The 21,880-nt window shown below is 45.5% G+C and overlaps 1 protein-coding gene across 1 annotated transcript; it reads left to right on the forward strand.

Annotated features, from left to right (window-relative positions):
* The first annotated feature begins 6,940 nt into the window (after window positions 1–6,940).
* Gpr15lg (G protein-coupled receptor 15 ligand) lies at window positions 6,941–14,732 on the forward strand. Its single transcript, XM_046450298.2, has 3 exons — window positions 6,941–7,256; window positions 9,148–9,222; window positions 14,144–14,732. The coding sequence occupies exons 1-3, from the start codon at window positions 7,187–7,189 to the stop codon at window positions 14,227–14,229; spliced, it is 231 nt and encodes a 76-aa protein (XP_046306254.1). The 5' UTR covers window positions 6,941–7,186; the 3' UTR covers window positions 14,230–14,732.
* Window positions 14,733–21,880: the final 7,148 nt, after the last annotated feature.

The following is a 21,880-nucleotide window of genomic DNA, read 5'->3' on the forward strand; positions in this document are numbered from 1 at the left end:
AAGGCAAAGTCATTGAGAAACTACAAAAGGATTATTTGGAAAATTGCAACAGGACAGAGGAAGAGGCAAATGTGCCAAGAGCCCTTGGGAACATTATGTGTCAATATACAGCACAGAAGGGAAGGGTTGATGCTTGGGAAGGAGAATGGCGGCCAGGCCCTACATGCAGCATGATAGGTCGTGTCCTGACCTACTTCACAGAGAGCTTACCCCCTCTAAAGGACCCTGACTAAATTCTGTTATTAATTGCTGATTCTGGTTTATTAGTTTGTTTCCATAAATAAAAATTATAGATGCCAAATTTCCCTTTCCCCATCCAGTATCAATGTAATTTTAAAGTGAAATATCAAAGGGCCTATTGTCTTTAGTCACATTTTTAGAACCGAAGTTTTTACATCCTTATTTTAAAATTACCCCTTCCGAAGGACTCTGACTAAATTCTGTTTGTGCTTGAAAATGCCCTCCAAGACTGCTTATACGTAAGCTCAAGTCAATTAGTGTCACCCGCAGAAATCACCTGCCTCATTTAAATAGAGCAGTCTAAACTGGAAAAATTATATTTTTCACTGTGGTAAATTGTCAGGGGAAACTCTGTCTTTGGTTAGAAAATGGAGAGTTGTGTATCTTTTTCAGTATAATATAGCTGCCATTAAGTAAATTTTGTAAAAAGGAAAGTACATATGGAGAGAAAGTCAAAAATCATTAAAACATTATAACATCTCAGATTTGCTGGGCAAGTTAGCACACACCTTCAATACCAGCAGCTCAGGAGGCTGAAGCAGGAGGATTGCAAGTTTAAAGCCAGCCTTGGCAGAAGCAAGACACTAAGCAACTCAGTGAGACCCTGTGTCTAAATAAAGTAAAAGACAAACTAGGGCTGGGGATGTGGCTCAGTGGTTGAGTGGCCCTGAGTTCAATCCCTGGTATCCCCACCACCACCACCAAAAGAAAAATTTCAGAGTTGAGCTTATGGAAAGATCCAGGAAAACAAGATGTTGCTCCACTGTAATACTGGACCCAGAGCCTTCAAGGCCCTACCCTTATTCCTCCAGCGGAGTAGAAGTTTGCCGAAAAGCTACACAGTTCAAGCCGCACTACACACATCTACCGCCCCTGCCTGCTGCCCCCACACCTGCTGTGGGGGTGAGAATAGGAAACAAAGCAACACTTCTGGGAAGCCTGCTGCCAAATAATACAGCATTAGAACAGTCACTGACAAAAGGTCCATTCCAAACCTTGCTATTGTCCAGCCCCAAGTGCTGGCAGAAGCAGAAAACCTTGGCACCCAAGCTCCTGTCTGCACACCCTCCCTTCTGCTGGGCTATTGCAATTGGTGAGCTTGTCCTCTCACCTTTCTCCATCAAATAATTGGATTGGCATCAGTTATTCAGACCTGAATTTCAGTGTGTGCGCACACATGTGCCCCACACACTTTTCCTTTTAACTGTGACAAGGAAGTCATTCCCCACCAAAGAAGTATCAGATATCCTTGAGCACAAGTAGGTGGTTGAGTATTTTCTGGAGACAGGTTTTCATTGAAAAAGGGAGTGAGATCCAGCATTTCCACTTCTAGGTATATACTAAAAACTTGAAATCAGTATGTCAAAGAGGTATCTTCATACCTATATTCATTGCAACATTATTCACAAGCTAAATGTGTGTCAGTGGATGAAAGGATAAAGAAATTCACACATACAATGGAATATTACTTTGCCTTGAAAAAAGTCTGTCCTTGCAACAACATGGATGGCCCTAGAAGACATGTTAAAAGAAATAAGCCAGTCAACAAAAGACAAAAGTCATATGTCCTCTTATATGTAAGATCTAAATCAAACTCAGAAACAGAGAATAATGGTATTTATCAGGAACTGGGGAGAGGGTAGATGAAGGCATTTTGATTAGGTTGCAGTTAGGAATATGTTAATTAGTTTGATTCAATCATTCCCTCACTGAACCTAATAATTACATACAATCACAATTTGTTGTAAAATAAAATACATTTTTAGCATATTATGAGAGAATTAATTCTTCAGAAAATGTAAATCTAAGTCAATGGTGACTAGAAACGTTTTTTAAAAAAAAAAATCAAAATATTTTTAAATCTTGAAATGGTATTGAATCTTGGATAGGAATTAAATAAAATATCACTATAGCATCTCGGGGTCAGAATGACTATTCAGCATGTTGAAGTCTTTTATCCTGAACTGTTATGATAATAAACATTCTGGGGTTGGCAAAAAGGGAGGGAAAATCTCGGCACCCTCCTTTCTGGAAATTGACCACATAATATTACAAAATAAATAAATTTCCCTACAGTCAACATTTTAGTATACCAGTCTTGTCATCTAAAACATAGTAGCACTCTGGTTAGAGCCTGGGTCATGTGACTGTAAAGGCTGTGCTTTGCACAAGAATAGGGGAGGCAGGGAGACAAAAATTGTCTTATCAGCCTGCTGGTGCCCCATACCAGCCAAAAACATGGGGTGGAGTAAGGGGGAAAAGCCCAAAAGGCCCAGAAAGACAAAAGGTGAAAGCTAAAGGGTTATTTCTATCAGGGAGTCAAAGACTATGGCTTCACAGGTGCTCCAACACCAATATGGAGTGGCCACGGAAGAATGGAAAAGCCAATCAATGCCTTCTAGTCTCCCCACAAGCCTTTGTGATATGGTGGAAATCACGATGTTCCACCTGTAGGTGGCCACCAAGGCCAGGCAGAATAACCCCACAGCAAAGGCTGTAGGTGGACAGGGTTAGGGGGAAGGGAGATGTGAATAACAATGGGAAGATTTAAAGCTCCAGTGAAAGCAAAGGGGTCAGCAAGGGGCCAGATGCCTCATTCACCAGCCTTGACCACACAGCAGGACGCCCAGAGGCAAGCAAAACCCAGTAGATTGGAGGTTATGAGGAAGTTCAGATTAACTGTAAAAAGTAGAGGACAGTCTCCTCTTTCAGGGGGGTGTGGAGCACAATATGGGGTGGAGTGTAAGCTAAACATCCATGTTGTAGGTTATTTCCTGGAACTCAGGGGAGAACCACGGTTTTGTAGTACACAGACCTGGCTGCAGTTGAGAAATTCCCAAGACCTTTTTTGCAAAGTGAAGGGAAACTTCATTTTCCTTAAGACAAGATAGAAGCTCCTGCCTCCCTCAAACAGGAAGGAAATTCAGTGAGAGGACAAGCAAAGGATAGTGTCCAGGACCTAGTCCCACCCTCCCTTCAGAGCCGATCTGCAGTTTGCCAGGCAAATAAAGGAAGGAGAGTAAACTCTGGTCCATTATAGGATCCATAAAACACTCGGACAGAGAGTGTTTCACCCAAAACTGCAGTGTAGGACACGGGGCAAAAAATGCTCTAACCATAAAGGGTGGGAACATTACAGGCAGCATCCTCACTGGTCTTAGAAATGGCAAATTTGACTTGAACTGTTTTCCTTCCTTGTAAAATCTCTAGAATTTTAAGTGCTTGTCTGGAGACTTCTTTCTCAGGAAGGCTGACAAATTTTCAAAATCATCTTTGGAAATCATTCAAAGCGTCAAATTTGAGTAGCTTTTTGGTACCTAAACTGCATGTGCTTAAAACTAGCAGGTGTTCCCGTTAAAATGCTTCTCATTTTCACCTCTCCCAGCTCAACATGAGATTCTGAATATTCTAAAAAGCCAGAGGTGTTTCTTCCTTTTTAAAAATAAGAAGTTGACAGCTATCTTTGAAATGTTAATAGCAGGTGAAAATCTGTGAACATCGATTGTCCCTGAGGAATGGGGTTGAGCATGGAATTTACACTTTATACTGGGTGTTATTTAAATTAACGTGGGCCTGGATTGCTTCAGTAATTTTCTGTGAGCCTTTAGAAAGCAGAATTCTGACAAATGAGTCCCTTTTTCCACTGAAATGTACAGTCCCAGAGAAACCTGCAAATCTGTGACTGGTATGTGTGAGTGTATGAGGACTAGAACCCCTGAAGATAACTGATTTCTCCTGCCCTTAGTGGACAGTGCCCTTAGCATTCTGTTCTGTAAGGAGGAAAAAAACCTGTGGTATGAACCCGAAGTCTATTTCCAATTCCATAGCTGAATGGCTGCCAAATACTAGGAAAGTTATCCAAATCCCAGTTTAGTTGGTCAGTAGGTTACAGACAAATCTCTTCACTTCCCTAAGAGTCCACTCCTAATTTCTGTACTCCCCAAGAGATTAGAGTTCATGTTTAGGAGTTGGCCTTAAATTCTTAGCTGCCCCTCTGCCCGCTGGACTGTTCCCTTCCCCTCTAATGATGGTTTGCCCAAAACAATAAGGGACTCTTCCAGTAGTACCTGTTACAACAGGTGACAATATAAGTGGCAGCCCAAGGTATGCGGCTGCTCAGAGAACTCGGTGGCAGCACTCCCAAACAACCCCAGATAAAATATGAAATTAGTAAAACAGTAGTACTATCCTTAATGTGGATCATGGATATAGTCCTAATCTTAGGAAACACCATTAGGAAACTGGCAGTTTATTGCAATCTAAGTAAGAATAGAGTGTTGGCAGGCACATGCATCCTCAAGAGAAGTCCCACCTTCTGACTCTCTCTTCTTCCAACAGTGGCTGCCCCCAGTATCTCCTGGACACCAGCACTGGTTCTGTCCCTGGTAAATTCCCAGGTTCTTCCTGCTGGAATCCCCTGACATGGCCACTGCACATTCAGCATAGCCATCAGAATTCAGATAACAGGCCACAAAGGGAATCAGGCTGGGTAACTAACAAGGATGAGGTCTAGTTCGGAAGCTTAACTGCCCCAACCAGTTTCTTTGTGGGGATTGACTTTAAAGCTTTGCAAACATATAAAAGCATACGGGATGGCTGCCAAAATTGCCCCTAGCCATTGACTTGCCCGTTGAGCTGTTAAGCATGTGGATTAAATTGCTTCTCTAACCTGCAGCAAATGAGAAGGAACAGGGAATAGAAGGGCCATAGATTAGGCTTCAACAGCAGGAAATCATCTGACTTGGCTGCCAGGAACCAGGGAGATCCTGGAGATTTGAACAGACGATGCCATCTTCCCACATGCCTTTCTAGTCTGGGAACCACCATCATTTCCTTAGTTAGAAGGACATGATTCTTAAGACAAAGGACAGATGGCCATCCCATTCCAAGCATAAACGCAAATATGCGTGTGCACTCATGCCAGCTGTGTGTATGTCTTTACTTGCTGGCTTCCAGAAAGGAGCTCCTGCAGGCTGGCCCATCTTCTCTCCAGCCACACAAAATTTATATTGCTTCTTCAGCCTGGGACAGCCTCTTCCCGCCCCACCCCGACCCATGCTCAACAGGAAACCCCCTCGGACACATTTTCAATAAAATTACTGTCATTCCTCAGGGATCCTGCTGTCCATTCACCAGGCCCTGTATCACCATAGTCTCTGCATCTGGGGGAAAGAGCATGCTAAGAGGTAACAGTCACAGCTTATGTGACCACTGCTGTTCCAGGCGTCATGGATGATTCACAAGGAGGAGACTCAAGCTGGATCTGGAAGGACAGGCAGGAGCTAGTTCAGGAATAGGGGCTTAGAGTACAGCCCAGGCAGAGGCTTGGCAAGGTGCATAAGAGACACCCACTCACTGTACATTATAGGCGCAGGGGCACCCAACTCTATCTTTTTAGGGGTCTGGGGGTACTGGGGATTGAACTCAGGGGAACTCAACCACTGAGCCACATCCCCAGCCCTGTTTTGAATTTTATTTAGAGACAGGGTCTCACTGACTTGTTTAGTGCCTTGCTATTGCTGAGGCTGGCTTTGAATTCACGATCCTCCTGCCTCAGCCTCTGGAGCACTGGAATTATAGGTATATGCTACCACACTGGCAGCACCCAACTTGCCCCTTAATGCCAGGGTCTTGCATGTGCTCAGGCAACCATGCACCATTATTAAAGGGACATCCAGAGACCATTCCTGATGGAAAAGGAACTCAAAGCGTTCACACCATCAGTCTCTCCCCAGCTGAAAGACCCCTATACCTCCTCTTTTCATACCTTAGCCAATCCAACACCTCACCTCTAGCAGCCCACCATGACCTGACTCATCATGCTATCCCGCCCCCATCCCACTTCCCACTCAATCTAGCCCATCTCTACAAAACTGCCTCCTCCCCAACTCCTTCACTGTACAATATCCCTCACTAGCCTTTGTCATGGACAGCACTTAGGATCCAGTGTGGTAGTCACCTGTCTGCATGGCTGCCTCCACCAAAGAAGTCACCTGAGGCCAGACACAGTGTCTCTGTGTTCCTGAGGCCCAAAATGTGGCCCAGCTGGTGGTACATGTCCAGTGAATGGGTAACCAATGAGCCTCCTGCACCCATGGCCAACTTCCCCATGCCAATCCTGGTTGGATACTTCCCTCCTCCATGCCTTTCAGGCTAGCCCTATACCTGAAGTACCCTATCATTTTATCACCATATGAAACAATTATCCCGCACCTGAATAATTTAACAATAGTGCAACTACTCCTTGGGTTTTTGTTTTTTGTTTTTTGGTTGGGGGTACTGGAAATGGAACTCAGAGGCATTCAACCACTGAGCCACATCCCCAGCCCTATTTTGTATTTTATTTAGAAACAGCGTCTCACTAATTGCTTAGAGCCTCACTAACTTGCTGCAGATGGCTTTGAACTCTCAATCTCTGTGCCCATTTTACAGCTGGATGCATACTCAGAGATATTCAACAACAAGTTCAAGGTCACATTGCTGATAAATGAAGGAGTAAGGATTCAAACCCAGGTTGTTTGGCCATCCCTGAGGCATTGCAAAGGGTTTTATGGTCCTTATCCCAGCTTCATCTGAGGAATGAGCAGGAAGACATGCATATGATTATTCCATATACTAAAAGTTAATGTTCAACCCTAGGAAGTGGCTCTCCCCCTATAACAGGAGTTTCCTGCTCTGACCACTGAAACCAGATCAGGGAGCTCAGGGGCTAGGCATTTACAGTTGTCTGTGTTACAGGTCACTAAATGCTCCTGACTTCTCAAAAAACTGAAAGTTTCCTCTTGGGAGGAGCTGATTGTACTCTTCAGGACTTTCAGTGCTGCTGGTGCCCTGCCCATTGGAAAACGCCTCTCCCTGTCACTCTCTATAAATGCCGTAGTGGCCCTGAGGGAAGCCTTCTGCAGCACAGCTCCAGCTGAAGACTTGAGACTCCAGTCACCTCACCATGAGGCTTCTAATACTTTCCAGCCTGTTCTGTATCCTGCTTCTCTGTTTCTCCATCTTCTCCTCAGAAGGTAGGGCTGCCCCCCTGGGGTGCTAGTACCTGAGGTACTACCTGAATTCTAGTTTCTAGGAAGTTTCCAAACAGGAACTGTTGGAGTTCAGGCTTTGGCAGGCAATCCTGCACAAGACAGGCTCTTGCTCCTGAACCCATGCAGTGCCTCTATCCATAGTTAGCACCAAACAGGTGGCTTTGGGGCTTCAGGACCTACAATCTCTTTCAATAGCTCCAACTCCCCCAAAAAAGACAGCCTAGGTGAACCATCGCGCTTACATGCAAACCCAAGACCTCCCAGCTAGATTGCTGCACGTGAGTCCAACCTGTCTAGAAAATCTGGAGCCACTCTGTTGGATCTGTAGCATGGCTGGGACAGAGCAAATTAGTGCTGAATGAATAATTAATTAGTTGACTATCTGAATTTGAACATCCCAAACATCTTGCACAGGCAGATGGGATGAGGGTATGTATGAAATGGGGATAGATATGGGGCACATTTATACATGTTCAGAAGTGGGGAGCATGGTCTTTCCACCCTTGTGGATGTGAATATTTAGCTCCCCTGCCTTTCTTCATTTAGATAGCTGAATATTTGGGGCTTTTTCTCTTACCTGATACTCTAGAAACTACCAAGTTTGTTTTTTTTTTTTTTTGTCTCAATGGTTTTGGTTATTTCAACATTTATTAGAGACAGGGATGTAGAAATATGTAAAGGGGAGAAAAACACCCATGATTTCTTGATTCAAGAATAACCATGTTCTGGCCACGAATGGTGGTGCACACATGTAATCCCTGCAGCTTGGGAGGCTGAGGCAGGAGGATTGAGAATTCAAAGCTAGCCCCAGCAACTTAGTGAAGCGCTAAGCAATTCAGTGAGACCCTGTCTCTAAATAAAATACAAAATAGGGGGCTGGGGATGTGGCTCAGTGGTCGAGTGCCCCTGAATTCAATCCCCTGTATCAAAAAAAAAAGTATAACCATTTCAATATTCTGTTTATTTCTTTTCAGTCTTATGTGCATCTTTTTTTTAATTGCTAATATCTCTATATGGTCAATATTTGGTCTTTTTGTATTATAAAAACTTGTTTACTAAGACTTTAAACAATCTGTATGTGATGTTACTTCACTGGGAAAAAGCTTAAACCTTTAAAATACAAAACTAAGAAATGTATGAATGAGCAAACATGAAAAATGTTGCTGAACTGCAGTGGATAAATAACAGAAAACACAGCTGATGGCATTTGTTATAAATGATGGCCTTCAAGCCTTCAACTTAAAATCATATTTCTGACATAAGCAGAAATATATTTTTGGATATCTTAGAGGTCACCAATGCTACTCTAATGGCAACTCAATAAGGATGAATATATTTCTCCATAAAGCTTCCTATTATTCCATTTAGGACTATCTATGGCAGATCCCAAAATTGACATTATTTTCAATATATAATATAATATATAATATAATAGTCTCATGTATAATTTGCCATCAAGTGAGTGAGATAGCACAAATTTATATGCTCAGACATTTAGATGGTTCAAAATGTTGCACTGTAGTAAGTATATGTAAAAGAAAAAAAAAAAAACGTGTACATAAAATATTTCCTATACTTAGGATTCTTAGGCTAGATTGCCAGGGGAGACTGTGTGGAAGGGCATGGACATTTCTGGGCCACAGAATGGTTCTTCGGACAGGAAAATGAGGAGGACATATTCTGAGGGCATAGCCATCTTCCAACATTGACTTTATTATTTCTGAAAACTAAAATACAGCAAAGTTCACCCTTTCTCTCACATAGCCTGGCTCATCCTGAGTTTCCTGAACCTGGGTCTCCCTGCCCAGAACCACCCCAGGGTACCCCCAAGTGCACTAAAGGAGTGTCTGGGCTTTTTTGTATCCATCCTCAGGGAAAAGGCATCCTGCCAAGTCCTGGAAACTCTGCTGCCACAGAGTTCCTGCTCTCAACCTGACAACCCAGAAAGGTAAGTGCTCATACCTGCTCATACCTGGGGTTAGGGAATAGCTCCAGGGGGTCACGGAACAGGCCAGACACGTTGATCAGCCCCCACCTGAGCCTGGTGTGAGGCCCTGGTACAGAGGGGGCCACCAACAGGTATGATCTTTGCCTCCTAGAGCTTAGAGGGAACAAATTAACCATTTCAAACTGAACACATTCTATCAAGGAAAAGCAAGACGCAATTAAGAAATGGCATTGGGTGTACCTGTCCCTTGGATGGGAGGTGTCAGAGGAAGTGAGATTTAAGAGACCCCATGAAGGGCCAGGAACCCTGCCTCAGACCATGGAGGTTGATGGTCCAGAAAGAGGCAGCAGTGGCATTGAAGGCCTGGAGTGAGCTAGAAGAAGACATAGAACACAAAAAGGAGCTGGGGGGCCAAAGGTGCTTATGGAATCTACAAACCAAGAGTGCCCGACTGCAGCAATGTGGACCTGATGCACAGGCCAGCAGTGCAAGCCACCTGCGGGTGGATGGGGCATGCAGGTGCCAGGAGCTTCATCCTGGAGGGGCACATTGCAGCCCCCAAAGATGCAGGCTGCCAATATCCAGGCTCCATTCCTAGGCACCCAGATGGAGGCACCCAAATGGGCTCCGTGCTCAGGGTGAGGCCTGGAAGAGCAGATCTACCCCCATTCTAGGGCCCATGCTTTGACTCAATACCCTCCCCATAGATTCCAAGGAGGCCCCGGCCCTTCTTGTTTCTCTAAGGCTATAGCCCCCAAAGCCCATGACTAACACTAGAGCCTCATGCCTGTCTTAGCAACCAAGAGTCCCACCCACCCCAAAGGGAAGCTCAGATGTGGATAGGGGTGAGGGGTGGGGAGTGAGACATGACAGCTCCAACCTCAAGCTACTTCTCTCCAGACGCTGAAAACCTCTTCTTTCCAGCTGGCATCACACCCAGCTGGGGCTGGGTAAAAATAATCAGTTCTCACACGCACACCTCGCACATTGCAAAACCGCAAAGAGAATGTGAGGCATCTGCCCAGGCAAGGTGAAGGGTGAGCACAGGCTCACTGTAACTCTGCTCCCCCAGGCCTGCTGGGGAGGAACACTTCTATGAGTTGCAAACCTAGGCCCCTCTCACCCCTCCCCAGCATGGGATGCTCAGAAGCTGTCAAGAATAGACCATTGAGGGGTGGTGTTGTGCCCACTCACACACACACACTTACACACTACACATACAGAGGCACGCAGACACATACACAAAAACACAGACATACATACTACACACACATATATGCACACTACATACACATGTACATGTGCCACACATTACACACCCAGATACACGCAAACTCATACACACACACACACACACACACACACACATATACAAGTACACACAGTTCATAGGAAACATGGCCAGGTTCACCCTTTGTGCACAGTACAAAAGTAGTCCCTTTGTTAGTCATATAACACTTTGGAAAAATAACCTAGGGCTGTGACTTCTAAGTTGAGACTGAATTTCTTCAGGTGTATATATATATTTTTTTTAATTTCCACTATAGAAACATATAAACAACTTTTAAACATATTTCCAGGTCCTTACCATGTGATCGCATTTAAATCCTTGCTACCACCCTAGGGAGGTCTTGTCACCATTGTATAGATTGGAAAACTGTGAGGCCCAGTAGGAAACTGGGCAGAGCCGAAAGCCAGGCTCTGTGCACCTCTTTCCACTACAATTACCTGTCTTTTTCTGGGAGGGAAAGTCTCCTGTAGCATGGGTTGGACGACACAGCACGCCAAGCTGGACCGCAGACTTCTTAGATGAAAAGTGCCATTCCGGTTGGCATCTCAGCTCCCCACCCACTAGATCCATGTCCTTGAGCAGGTCCCCAGCCTTGCTAAGCCTCAGTCACCTGCCCTGTGAAAAGGTATGATAAGTGAATCTGCATGGGGCTGCAGTGAGGAGTCAGTGGGGCACTTGGCATCAAGCCTGACTCCCCCCTAACCCCCACTCTTACCATGGAGTTAGGCTGGACCCTGCCTGCTTCCACTGGGGCAGGAGAGCGATGATTCCCATGCCAAACACCAAAGCTCACGCATTCTTGCCCAGGCTTGAGGGTTCCACCCATTATCTTCCGGGACCAACACTGGGATTGAGAGAAAAGGAGGGAGAAAAATGAATCAGGGTGTTGTGTAACTGAGAGCAGGATTTTGGGGTGTGTCAGGTTCCTGGAATCTAGCCTCATGGAATCCAGCACATGGACATATGAAAGTGCCTGTGCCTCCATCTGCAGTCAAGAAATTAATACAGGGCTGCCAGCACCAGCTGTGACCCACACCTGGATGGCAGCTGCTCCTCATTCTAAAGCCTTCTCTGGGCACTGCTTTATATCTAAGTGCTGCGTGAAACTCACAGGAGTGTCGAGATATGGAAGGCCCAGGACTCTGGGTTAAGGCAAAAACCATCTCCAAAAATTAATGTGAAAAAATGGTGGATTTGATGAATTGACTCCATTTACCAATTTCCTGATAAAAAGTCTTTCTTAAAGATTTACAAAATTAGAGCAATCTATATAGCAGCATTGTCATAATATTTTTTAAACGAAACATTCAATATACTAACTCTGTCGGCTTGAAGGGGCATCAGGCACTGGCCCTGAGATGCAAAGCTGTTCTGGTTTAAACTAGGGTCAACTGATGGCTGCTTAGGACCTGGGGAGCCCTGTGGCAAGACTTGAGAGATTGCCCAGATACTGGGAGTCCCATGCCCCTCTCTGCTTCAAAGTTCAGCAAAATGATTCAACCCACAGTAGAAGACTCATGGTGGATGAGAGATTCCTCATCCACCTCAGACAGGAAGGACCTCAGACAGGAGGGACAAAGATTGCCCACTGAGAAACACATGTAGTGGCTTCAGGGTTTCAGCAACAGTACCAGAATAGACATGAGGACCCAGAAGTAGAGACCCTGGAGGAGGTGGACAGAGCCCTCAGCCCTGGGGACCCACCAGAGGGACTGCAAATCTGTGGTCTTGCTTCCTGTAATGATGTCCATTAACTGTAACTGCCTTAAAAACACCCCCAACTTGAGTGACCCAAAGCAGTAAGTTGTTGTTATTTTCCATGCGACTGCAGGTCAGCTAAGCATTCCTTCTAGTCTCGGCTGGTCTTGTTCATTCTTCTAAGGTTTAGAGAGGCAGCTTTGTGGATCTTGGCTGGACTCCTTCATGTGTTTGTGGGTTGAATAGCTGTTAGTTCAGGAGAGTCTTGTTGTAACAACTGGATTTGCTTCCACGTGGTCTTTCTTCATTCAAACTAGCCCAGAATGTTCACAAGAAGGCTGCAGGGATCCACCATTTGGGAATAGGAACGTGGAGGCTTCCTCAAGGGGAGGCTCAGAAAACACCCACCTTCATGTCCACCCCGTGCTATTGGCCAAAACAAGTCACAAGACCAGCCCAGATCTTAGGAACAGGGAAATAGATCCTGGACCTTGATGGGAGAAGTTGCAAGAGAAGGGCGGAGAATGACCACCTATTCCCAATCAATCAACTGTGATGTTTATTGTAGGACCCAACAATGACACTTGGGATCTACAGGTGGGGACAGAGCACAGAGGGGGTGGGCAGTGGTCAGGACATCATGGGCCATCAGAAATGCTGGTGGAAATACTCATGACATGGTGTCAATGGAAAAGAATAAGTTATGTATGTTCATGATTATCACCACAGAAAGGTGAAAGTAATTTCAAGTAGGAAGTAAAAAAATGGAAAGAAAATCACACCAACGTTAGCACTTACTTATGATTAATACATGAGGTTGTGGATGAATTATGAGAATTAAACTTATTTTTTACGTAGCAAGTGCTTATATAGCAGTTACTAGTTGTCGTATTTACATCTGCTAACACATCTAATCCTCACAATAATCCTAAAAGTCAGATGCTTTTACTATCCTTATTTTCACCGATGAGGGATCAAAACCCAGATAAGTTATGTAACTTACTAAAGGTTACACATCTAGTAAGTAAATGGTACAGCTGGGCTTTGAGTCCAAATAATTTAGCTCCAGATTCTGTTATTAACTTTCATACAACAGTGCATGTAGTAGTAATCTGGAATCAAGAGAGAAAGAAGAATCTCATTACCATAACTTAAGAACATTTCTCATTCATGTTTTCTTTGTTATTATTATGCAAAAAAGATTTGCCTGGCTTTGTTTTTATTGTACTTCACTTTAAAAACCTTTAATATTAACCATAATAAGCATTTTTCTTTATGTTGCTACACATTTTTTATAACCTCAGGGTTTCTATCATCATGAGTTATCATCACTAATTATCCATAAAGATCACAGGATACACTATTAGCAGCATTTTTTTCTGCTATTAAAAATAATATGAAGAATAGTTTAATGCAAGCAGTATTTCCTTTCTTGTGGATTGTCCTCCTGTAAATGGGACTGGTTTGCCAATGATGCAAATGCAGCTCTGGAACACATGTGGCCTGGCACTTGCTGCCTAGGAGGAGACAGTCTGGGGGTCCAAGGGCTGCACGTCCATGTGGCAAGCCCTCGGGCCACAGCCTTCACAAACAGGCCTCCTGGACCCAGGCCAACTCAAGTGTGCTGTGCCTGGTATAAGTCACCTTCTCTCCACCTTCTGCCAGTAAATCAGAGTTCCCCAGACTCCCCCAACATGACCGAAACCATCTGGGGTAGTCATGTTTGCCATGAAGGGCCCTTTCTCGGCCTCCCGTGAGGAGGGGAAGGTCTGATTTTTTGCTTTGATTTTTTTAAAAAAAGTTTGTGCTTGAGAATAAGTCTTAATTATGTTTCTCTCTCTCTTTCTCTCCCCGCCCCACCTTTGCTCCCCACCTTTGCTCCCCACTCTCTGCCTTCCTGTCCTCATGCCTCTACCCATTGCTCCTCCCCAGGAAACCGCATAAGGCTCTGCAGAGTGTGCAAGCTCAAGCCAATGTCACAGTCTTGGGTGGTGCCTGGGGCTCTCCCGCAGGTGTAGTGCTCCCAGAGCCAGGCTCCATACAGCTGAGATTCTTGTTCTCAGCACCAGAAACACCAGAACCCTTGGTTTGCCCCTCTTAGCAAGTGAGCTGTGATGTTGGAGAATGTCATCTAAGGCATCAAGGGCCCTGGGGAAGGTTCTGGAACTCCAGGTCCTGGTCCCAATCCTGCCACAGTCTGCAGAGCTGTTGTGAGCCAGGCCCAACCCCCAAGACTTCAACCCCAGGAGGTCCCTTTAGTGCAGAGAGTTGAGGATTTCACCATGACCTGTGGCACCTAGGGTTCCAGAAGCTTCTAAGTCTACGAGAATTCAGCATAGTAAGACCGAAGGGTGGTCAATGAGGACTGCAGAGTCTCAGTCATCCTCAGATATACTCCAATCCTGGCATTTAGTCACCAGCATCCAGTGACCCCTGAAGGAACCACTCGCTAACTTTCAGACATGAGTCTACTGGAAAGAAGACCCAAACTGATAACAAATAAACAAACAGCTAAAATCCATGACGCATCTTTTTTTGAGAAAATTGGTGATAGGGCCTGAGCCACAGCATTCCACTAAAATAAAACCATCCTAAAGAACATGCAGACCACTTCTCTATCACAGCACAACTTAGGTTGTGGGCAATAGGGACAGTAACCAGGTTCAACACCCCAAGATGCAAAGCCCAGCCCTGCCCAGGACTTTTCATGCAACTTGAGCATTACAGTCTCTTTTTTTGTATAAATGGAGATCACAGGACCTTCTCAGAGGGCAAGCACACAGGAGTAATGTCGCTGCCTTCCTTGCTACAGTGATCACAAGGCTCAGAGCCGTGGCTCACAGGGGACAGATGGCTCAGGTTTAAGAGGCTTATTTCTCAGTAAAGCTCCCTTCTAATCAGATTCTCCCAGCAAGGTGAGAAGCCCCATCCCCGCATCACCCACAGGCATGGAGGACACAACCAGCCCACCTGATGTGAGGGTGACGGGCACAGGTCCCAGGTGCAGAATGTGGGGATAGCAGTCCCCGGGCACATTACAAGTCTTTATCTTGTCAAGGCAGGATTTTCCCATCCCTTTCATAGATGCTCCTGGGCTCACTCACTCACACCTTCAGCACCCTATTTCTGGGGTTGGCAGTGACTCTGTGCTGGGTTCTCAAGCTCAGAGATAAACAGGGTCCTTTAACATTGGATAGGCAATCACCACTCCACAAAACTGTGAGCACCAGTGGAAAAATTGCAGGCCAGGTGCAAGAGGGGAGCGAAAAGATGGGCAGCTGACACATGAATTGAGTTAGTGGGACGGAGAATCCAGCTAAAAGAAGGAGCATGCATGTATGAGGTCTGTGTTGGGGGATGAGGAAGATGTGACGTGTGTTTACTGGGAGGGTATGTGTGCATGTGATACGGTGCATGCGCTATGTGTGGTGTGTTGTGTGATGTATGTGTAGTGTGTGGTGTAGGTGTGTGGTCTACATGGTTGCTGTGTGATGTATGTGGTGGGTATATAGTGCGTGGTGTGGTGTTTGTGTGGAGTGAAGAGTGTGTGTGTGTGTGTGTGCGAGTATGTGTGTGTGTGTACTTGTGGCCTATGGGTTGGGTTGGGTAGGAGCACACCAAGGGCTGGGCAGAAAGACTTGAGTGTTGGAGCAGAATTCAGTAACTGGACAACAATAGGGGGCAGAAGGGGAAGCGGAGGATCCGGCCTGGGGCACAGAGAATGACAGGCCATCAGGTACCTGGGGTTTTCTCTCTAGAACAACAAAGAACTAGAAAAGTGTGTGAGCAGGAGAGACCACAGGTAAAGGAGATTGAATGAACTGGGGAGGATAAGGCACCGGGGGAAGGCGGGGATGTCTCTGAACATGGTGGGGTGGCCTTGGTGATGCATTAGCTGGGTGGCTGTGGGGAAAAGTCAGACCCTCACCAGGCACTCCCTCCTTGGTAAGGCAGCTGCCTCACCTACCAGCAGTGGGAGCTGGTGGTCCCTGTATCCTTGTCCTTCCTTCTTCTCTTCTCTCCATGCCCACCCCTCCCTCCAGAAAAGAGGTAAAGAAAACACACACACACACACACACACACACATGACTTAATGCATGTGCTTGAGTCAACTAGGAGAAATGACTCAAAATCATGTGCCCCATCACAAAAGTGAGCCTCTCCCAGAAACAGGCAGAGTGAGGAAACACCAGTCCTGGAGCGTCAGCCTCTTTGGTAATTTTGTGTGTGGGTGTTTGTTAATGCACACAAGTAAAAAGAAGACACAGCCTGGCTCTTGGGGGAAGAGGACACTTTCTCTTGAGGACAAGAACTGCCATGCCATGGCTCAGCGAAGCTCACAGAGAAAGGGTGCAAGAAAGAGGCCAGCCTCCCAGGTTCAGCTGACTTTCAGAGCAGCCCACACTTGGCAAGGCTGTGGGGAAAAGGGAACTCTCATACATTGTTGGAAGGATTGAAAATTGACAAATTGGTGCAACCCCTCTGGAAAGCAGTATAGAGATTCCTCAGAAAATTAGGAATGAAACCACCATTTGACCCAGTTATCCCACTCCTCAGCATATATCCAAATGATTTACAATCAACATACTACAGTGACACAGTCACATCAATGTTTATAGCTGCTCAGTTCCCAATAGCCAAGTTATGGGACCAACCTAGGTGCCCTTCAACAGATGAACAGATAAAGAAATGTTGGTTTATATACACAATGGAATATTACTCAGCCATAAAGAAGAATGACTTTATGACATTTGCCAGTAAATGAATGAATCTGGACACATAGTGTCCATCACTTCATGCTAAGTGAAATAAGCCAGTCCCCAAAAACCAGAGGTCAAATATTTTTGCTGATATGTGGAAACTAAACTACAATAAAGTAGGGAAGGTGAAGAAAGAATGTTTAGTATATTAGACAAAAAGGGGAATAAAAGAAAGGGAGGGGGATAGGAATAGGAAAGCCAGTAGAATAAATTTAACATAATTTTCCTAGATACACGTGTGAAAACTCTTAAATGAATCCCACCATTGTGCCCACCCACAAGAATGGGGTCCTAACTAGAATAAGAATCATTCCATGCTTATATAATTCTATCAAAATGGATTCTGCTGTCATGTATAACTAAGAAAAACCAATAAATAAATAAAAGCAGTAACTTGAAAGGGAGCCGAGGACCCTATACTTGCCCCACCTCTCCCTGTCCCCTCTGTCCTTTGCCCAAACAGTAGAAAAACTTAGTTCTCAAAAGATATATTGAGTATCCAGGGAAGTCTTGTGCATAAGACATTCAAACACGGGGAGGAATCCTAAACATCTGTAAATGACTTTAAACCAATAAAGCTGGAGTTCTTACAATGCCCCGATGGACTCCTCGAGGAATCTAGACATGTTCACAGGATACAGTAGGGTAAAAGTACACAGTCTCCATGGCAACAGAGTGAGTCCATGGTCCTTGAAGTGGGAAAGGGGCACCTGGTGTAGTTGATTGGTTTCCAAGATAGATTTGAGGTTCCAACGGTGCCTCTTTAAGCATCCACTGTATGACATTGGGGGAGGTCAGGAAGCTTCTCAGAACCTCAGGTTTCCCACCTGTAAAGTGAGGCTAAGACTGCTCATCACAACTCCCAGTTCATTCTGGGCAAATGATCAGGTAAGCCGCCTCCCAGAGCCCTGCAGAGACCACGCTCCAGCTGGCTAGCATTCATTCACACAGTGACTCCGCTTACTGGGAACACCTAGGATATGCGTAGGTCCAGTGGTCTAGTTTGGTCTCCCTGGCAGTGGCGAAAACTTGCCAGTTTATTAGCAGCCTGGAAGTATGAAGACAGCTTCAAAGCAGCTAGCAGATACACCATCAACAGCTCCAACCCTGGAAATGGACTTTGGTGCACAACTGCCGTGTAAATTCAATTAAGCTGCACAAACCCTCAGATTAGCAAAGTGTTAACTAGAAAGATAGGAGGCATCAAGCTGTGAGATGTCCACATTGGGGAGTTCCTTTCCACATCAAAACACAACCTTTTTTGCTTATTGCTTGTTCAGCTCAAAATTCAAATATTCCATGGATGTGAACAGTCATATGTGTGAGCCATAGTTTCTACCACTCCCTATTGTCTTTCACCCTGCCAGTTTCAAACATTTCCATTTCCTGCCTGGCTCAGAAGCATTACAACATATATCACCTGGCTATTCTACTCTGTCAATTTATGGAAGGATGGGAGAGCATGTCAAAGGCATGCAGAGGGCCAGTGGTTAACTAGAACCAGGAACTAAAACTCCTGACATTCTTAGAAGACTCTTCGTTCACTTATTTCCTCATTCATTAAAGAAGTGAATGATTACTCCTTAAGGAGTATGGCTTTGATAAGTGTTGTCCAAAGATCCATGTGTTAAAGGTGTGGTCCCCAGCCTGTGGCACTATTGGGAGGTGGTAGAGCCTTTAAGAGGTGTGGCCTAGTCTTTAGGTTATTGGAGGCATGACCTCAGAAGGGGACCCCAGTCCATTCTTTCTTCTTCTCTCTTTCACTTCCTATGCAGGAGTGAGCCGTTTTGTTCCACTACCAGCTTCTGTCATGATGTGCCTCCATAGACCCAGAGCAACAGGGCCAATGGATCATGGGCTAAAAGCTCTAAAACTGGGAGCCAAAACAAACCTTTACTGTTTATAAGTTGATTGCCTCAGATATTAGTTGCAGTAGTAGAAGGCTGACTCACACAAGAAGAACCCACTGTGTCCCAGGCCCTTTGCCGAGAGTAAAGCAACCTATGAATTAAATACAGCCTTTCTCTGAATGGTTCACAGCCCCCTGGAGGAGAAAACCAAGCAGACGATTTCAATTCATTGTCCCAAGTGGTGACCAGTTCTGCTTGGGGATGGGGGCATACTGGGGGAAGAAAAACCCTCTGGAGAAACACATCTTCTTTGATGTGTTCCCTACCAGACTCAGCCATGCAGCAGACTTAGCTAACTAAGAAGACATCTACAGGGTAGAATTAGGCAAAGTCTGCCTACCTGTGTGAATGTCATGTTCAAAGCACTACAACATTACAATCCAGAAGTCAGTCCATGGGCAAAATGATTACTGGGGCATCACTGAGTACCAGGAAACAGTGGCAGAGTACCTCCGTTAAGGGGATAGGCAGGGCCACAACAATGGGGAAGGGATCTCATCCTCATTCCAGAGGAAACTGAAACTGTCACCCTACACCTGGCCTAGGAACAAGAGGGACAGGCAGAGGCTGACAATCTGCCAGACGGTCTCCCAGACTACTGGGGCAGAGTCAGAGACACTGCAGCAACTGTTTACCTACCCTTGCCTCCTCCTCCATCTGTGTTGTTGAATAGCTACAGCAGGTGCTCACCATCTTCTCAGCACTAGGGGGAGCCTAGAGAGTACCTGGTCCAACTTCTACATGCAGATGTGCATGCAGATGCTGGGCTGAGTGTCTACACATGGAGATAAGACAGGAACAAGTTTGTGATAACACATGAACAAGTTTGTGATAACACATGAACAAGTTTGCATGTGAATGGCATTATGTATGTTTATACAAATAGGTGTGAAAATGGGACTAGAACTCACATGTGTATATTTGTGGACAGCTGTGAGAATATGTGTGCACAAGTGGGCAAGAGACTATGGGTTAGCACACTTAGGAAGATCAGATAAGAGCAAAGGTGTAAAAGTGCATTTATGCCTGGGTTGATGTGTTGGCAAACAGCTAGAACATGTGTGCATGCCCAGGCTGGCAGCTGACTCTGTAATTCTCACTTATCAATATCTGGACCATTTGCCAGAGGAAAAGCTGTCAGAACCTGACCCAAAGATGACCTGATGACACTACAGATAACATGTGGGGAGGCCCAGGAGAGAGGGAGCTCCTCAGTTACCCTGCAGGGGTGGTAGGCAGGTAGAGGTAAGGGTGACTTGGGTTCCTGGGGCTGCTCAGTGTCTGCAGGGTGAAGACCAAGTCTTATAATTCATGGCAGATGAGCCCTTCCCACTACAGCAAACTGAGTCCTCCACATAGCTTCCAGCCCCACTCCAACCCCCACACTCTCCTAACCCCCACCCCCAACCCCAGTGTGCAATGTCAAGATCAAGATCTGTGACAAAAACTACCATGAAGCGTTGCTGCTTTTCCATGTTTTTAGGTGCTCTGAGGACAGCGCCAGATCTAGGGTGGCCACCCCATCTCAGGTTACCCCAGATTTTCCTGATTTTAGCATGGAAATTAGTGCATCCCTAGAAACCCTCAGTCACAGGCAAACTGGGACAGCTAGTCACTCTAACAGATCTGAGCTTATACAATTGGGACGGAGGCAATCTCTTCAAGGAAAAGACTATAAAGTACAAATATGGAAGGGATATGTGAGTAAGGGAGCTCAGAGTCTAAAGTTTCCTTAACTTCATGGCCATCTACATCAGCCATGGAAAGAGTTTCAACTTCGAAAGCAGTCCAACTGGATATAAATCCAACCTCTGCTCACTGGCTCTGTGGACCTATGCAAGTGACTTACCCTTTCTGAGCTTTAAGTTTTTCTTCTGTAAAGTAGGGACAATGATACCAGGAGGACTGTGTAGGTTAAATAAGGTAATAGGGGTGAGGATGAACACACACACATTTGCACACATCCTCATACACACACAGTTGGCATGTGACCTATCTTCTCTATTCCTCTCTGGTATAAGTCTGTTGACTAAGTGAACTGAGGACAGAGAATCAAAGGTCCCAAAGAACCCTATAGTGAAGAGATAGTGGACAGGACACAAGGAGAGTGGGCTCTTCTTTGTGTATGACAAGATGGCTCCTGGAAACTTTGGTTCTGCCTCCAGCCAGCCTCTGTCTTCTCATCTCCACATAAGACTTGAGGAACACTGACCTTGGCTTTGTCCCAGCATTTTGTGATTGAAAGATGAAGAAAGGTCTATGCAATTTCTAGAGCAGCTTTTCAAAATGCCAAGCCTGAGAGGATCCAACAAGATGAATTAATTGGGCCTGAAAATTTGAATGTCCTAGAACCATTATTTCATCTTCTCCCTCCTTCTCTCTTGAGTCCTGACCCTTGCTAATAGTTAACCAAGGTGGCCTGGCATAGGAGATGGGGGATGCCATGCTCCCTTAAAGGCCCTTGGAGGTAGGGGGTCTCCTCTACCTGAAATCACACCTTCTGAAGGGCATCCTGGAATGTAACCTGGCTTCAAGTGGCTGCCCTGTGCCCTCCTTTCTAACTCAGGAATGACACAGCCATGAGAAGGGAGTTAGGCTAAGTTTCCAAGCACACTCCTGTGTCAGAACAGGACAATGAGAGAGCCCAGGGAACTTTACTAGAAACTGGCAAGTTCCTGTCCTTACCTGCTTCAGGTAAGGTAACAATCAGCCAGGTATCAATCAGCCAGGGTCCCAAAGCAGTGCCTTGCTTTGCCTAAATATCCTGCAGGTCTGGGGAGCTCCCCTTACCTGGGCAGTCCATACTTGAGTTGGCCAGCTATATGCCAATCTACCTCAAGATGGGGTTTGAAATTGCCTGCAAACTATTTGCCTTTCCTCCGCCAGCTTGAAGAGTGAGTCAGCTGCTCCTCTATGGTCACCAGACCGTGCTCTAGGGATGAGAGTGAGTCTGCTGCCCACAACACACAACACATGTGATGAGACCCTCTGGGAGAGCT

This window comes from Marmota monax, unplaced genomic scaffold, assembly GCF_021218885.2.
Source record: "Marmota monax isolate L192 unplaced genomic scaffold, Marmota_monax_Labrador192_F-V1.1 WCK01_AAM20220418_F8-fsc00004, whole genome shotgun sequence".
NCBI lineage: Eukaryota > Metazoa > Chordata > Mammalia > Rodentia > Sciuridae > Marmota > Marmota monax.

Bases quoted from the DNA above. Each gene is read 5' to 3' on its own strand.
- Gpr15lg (XM_046450298.2), top strand. From the start codon at position 7,187: ATGAGGCTTCTAATACTTTCCAGCCTGTTCTGTATCCTGCTTCTCTGT. The intron at 7,257-9,147 runs GTAGGGCTGCCC...ATCCATCCTCAG, and splicing joins CTCCATCTTCTCCTCAGAAG to GGAAAAGGCATCCTGCCAAG. The intron at 9,223-14,143 runs GTAAGTGCTCAT...GCTCCTCCCCAG, and splicing joins CAACCTGACAACCCAGAAAG to GAAACCGCATAAGGCTCTGC.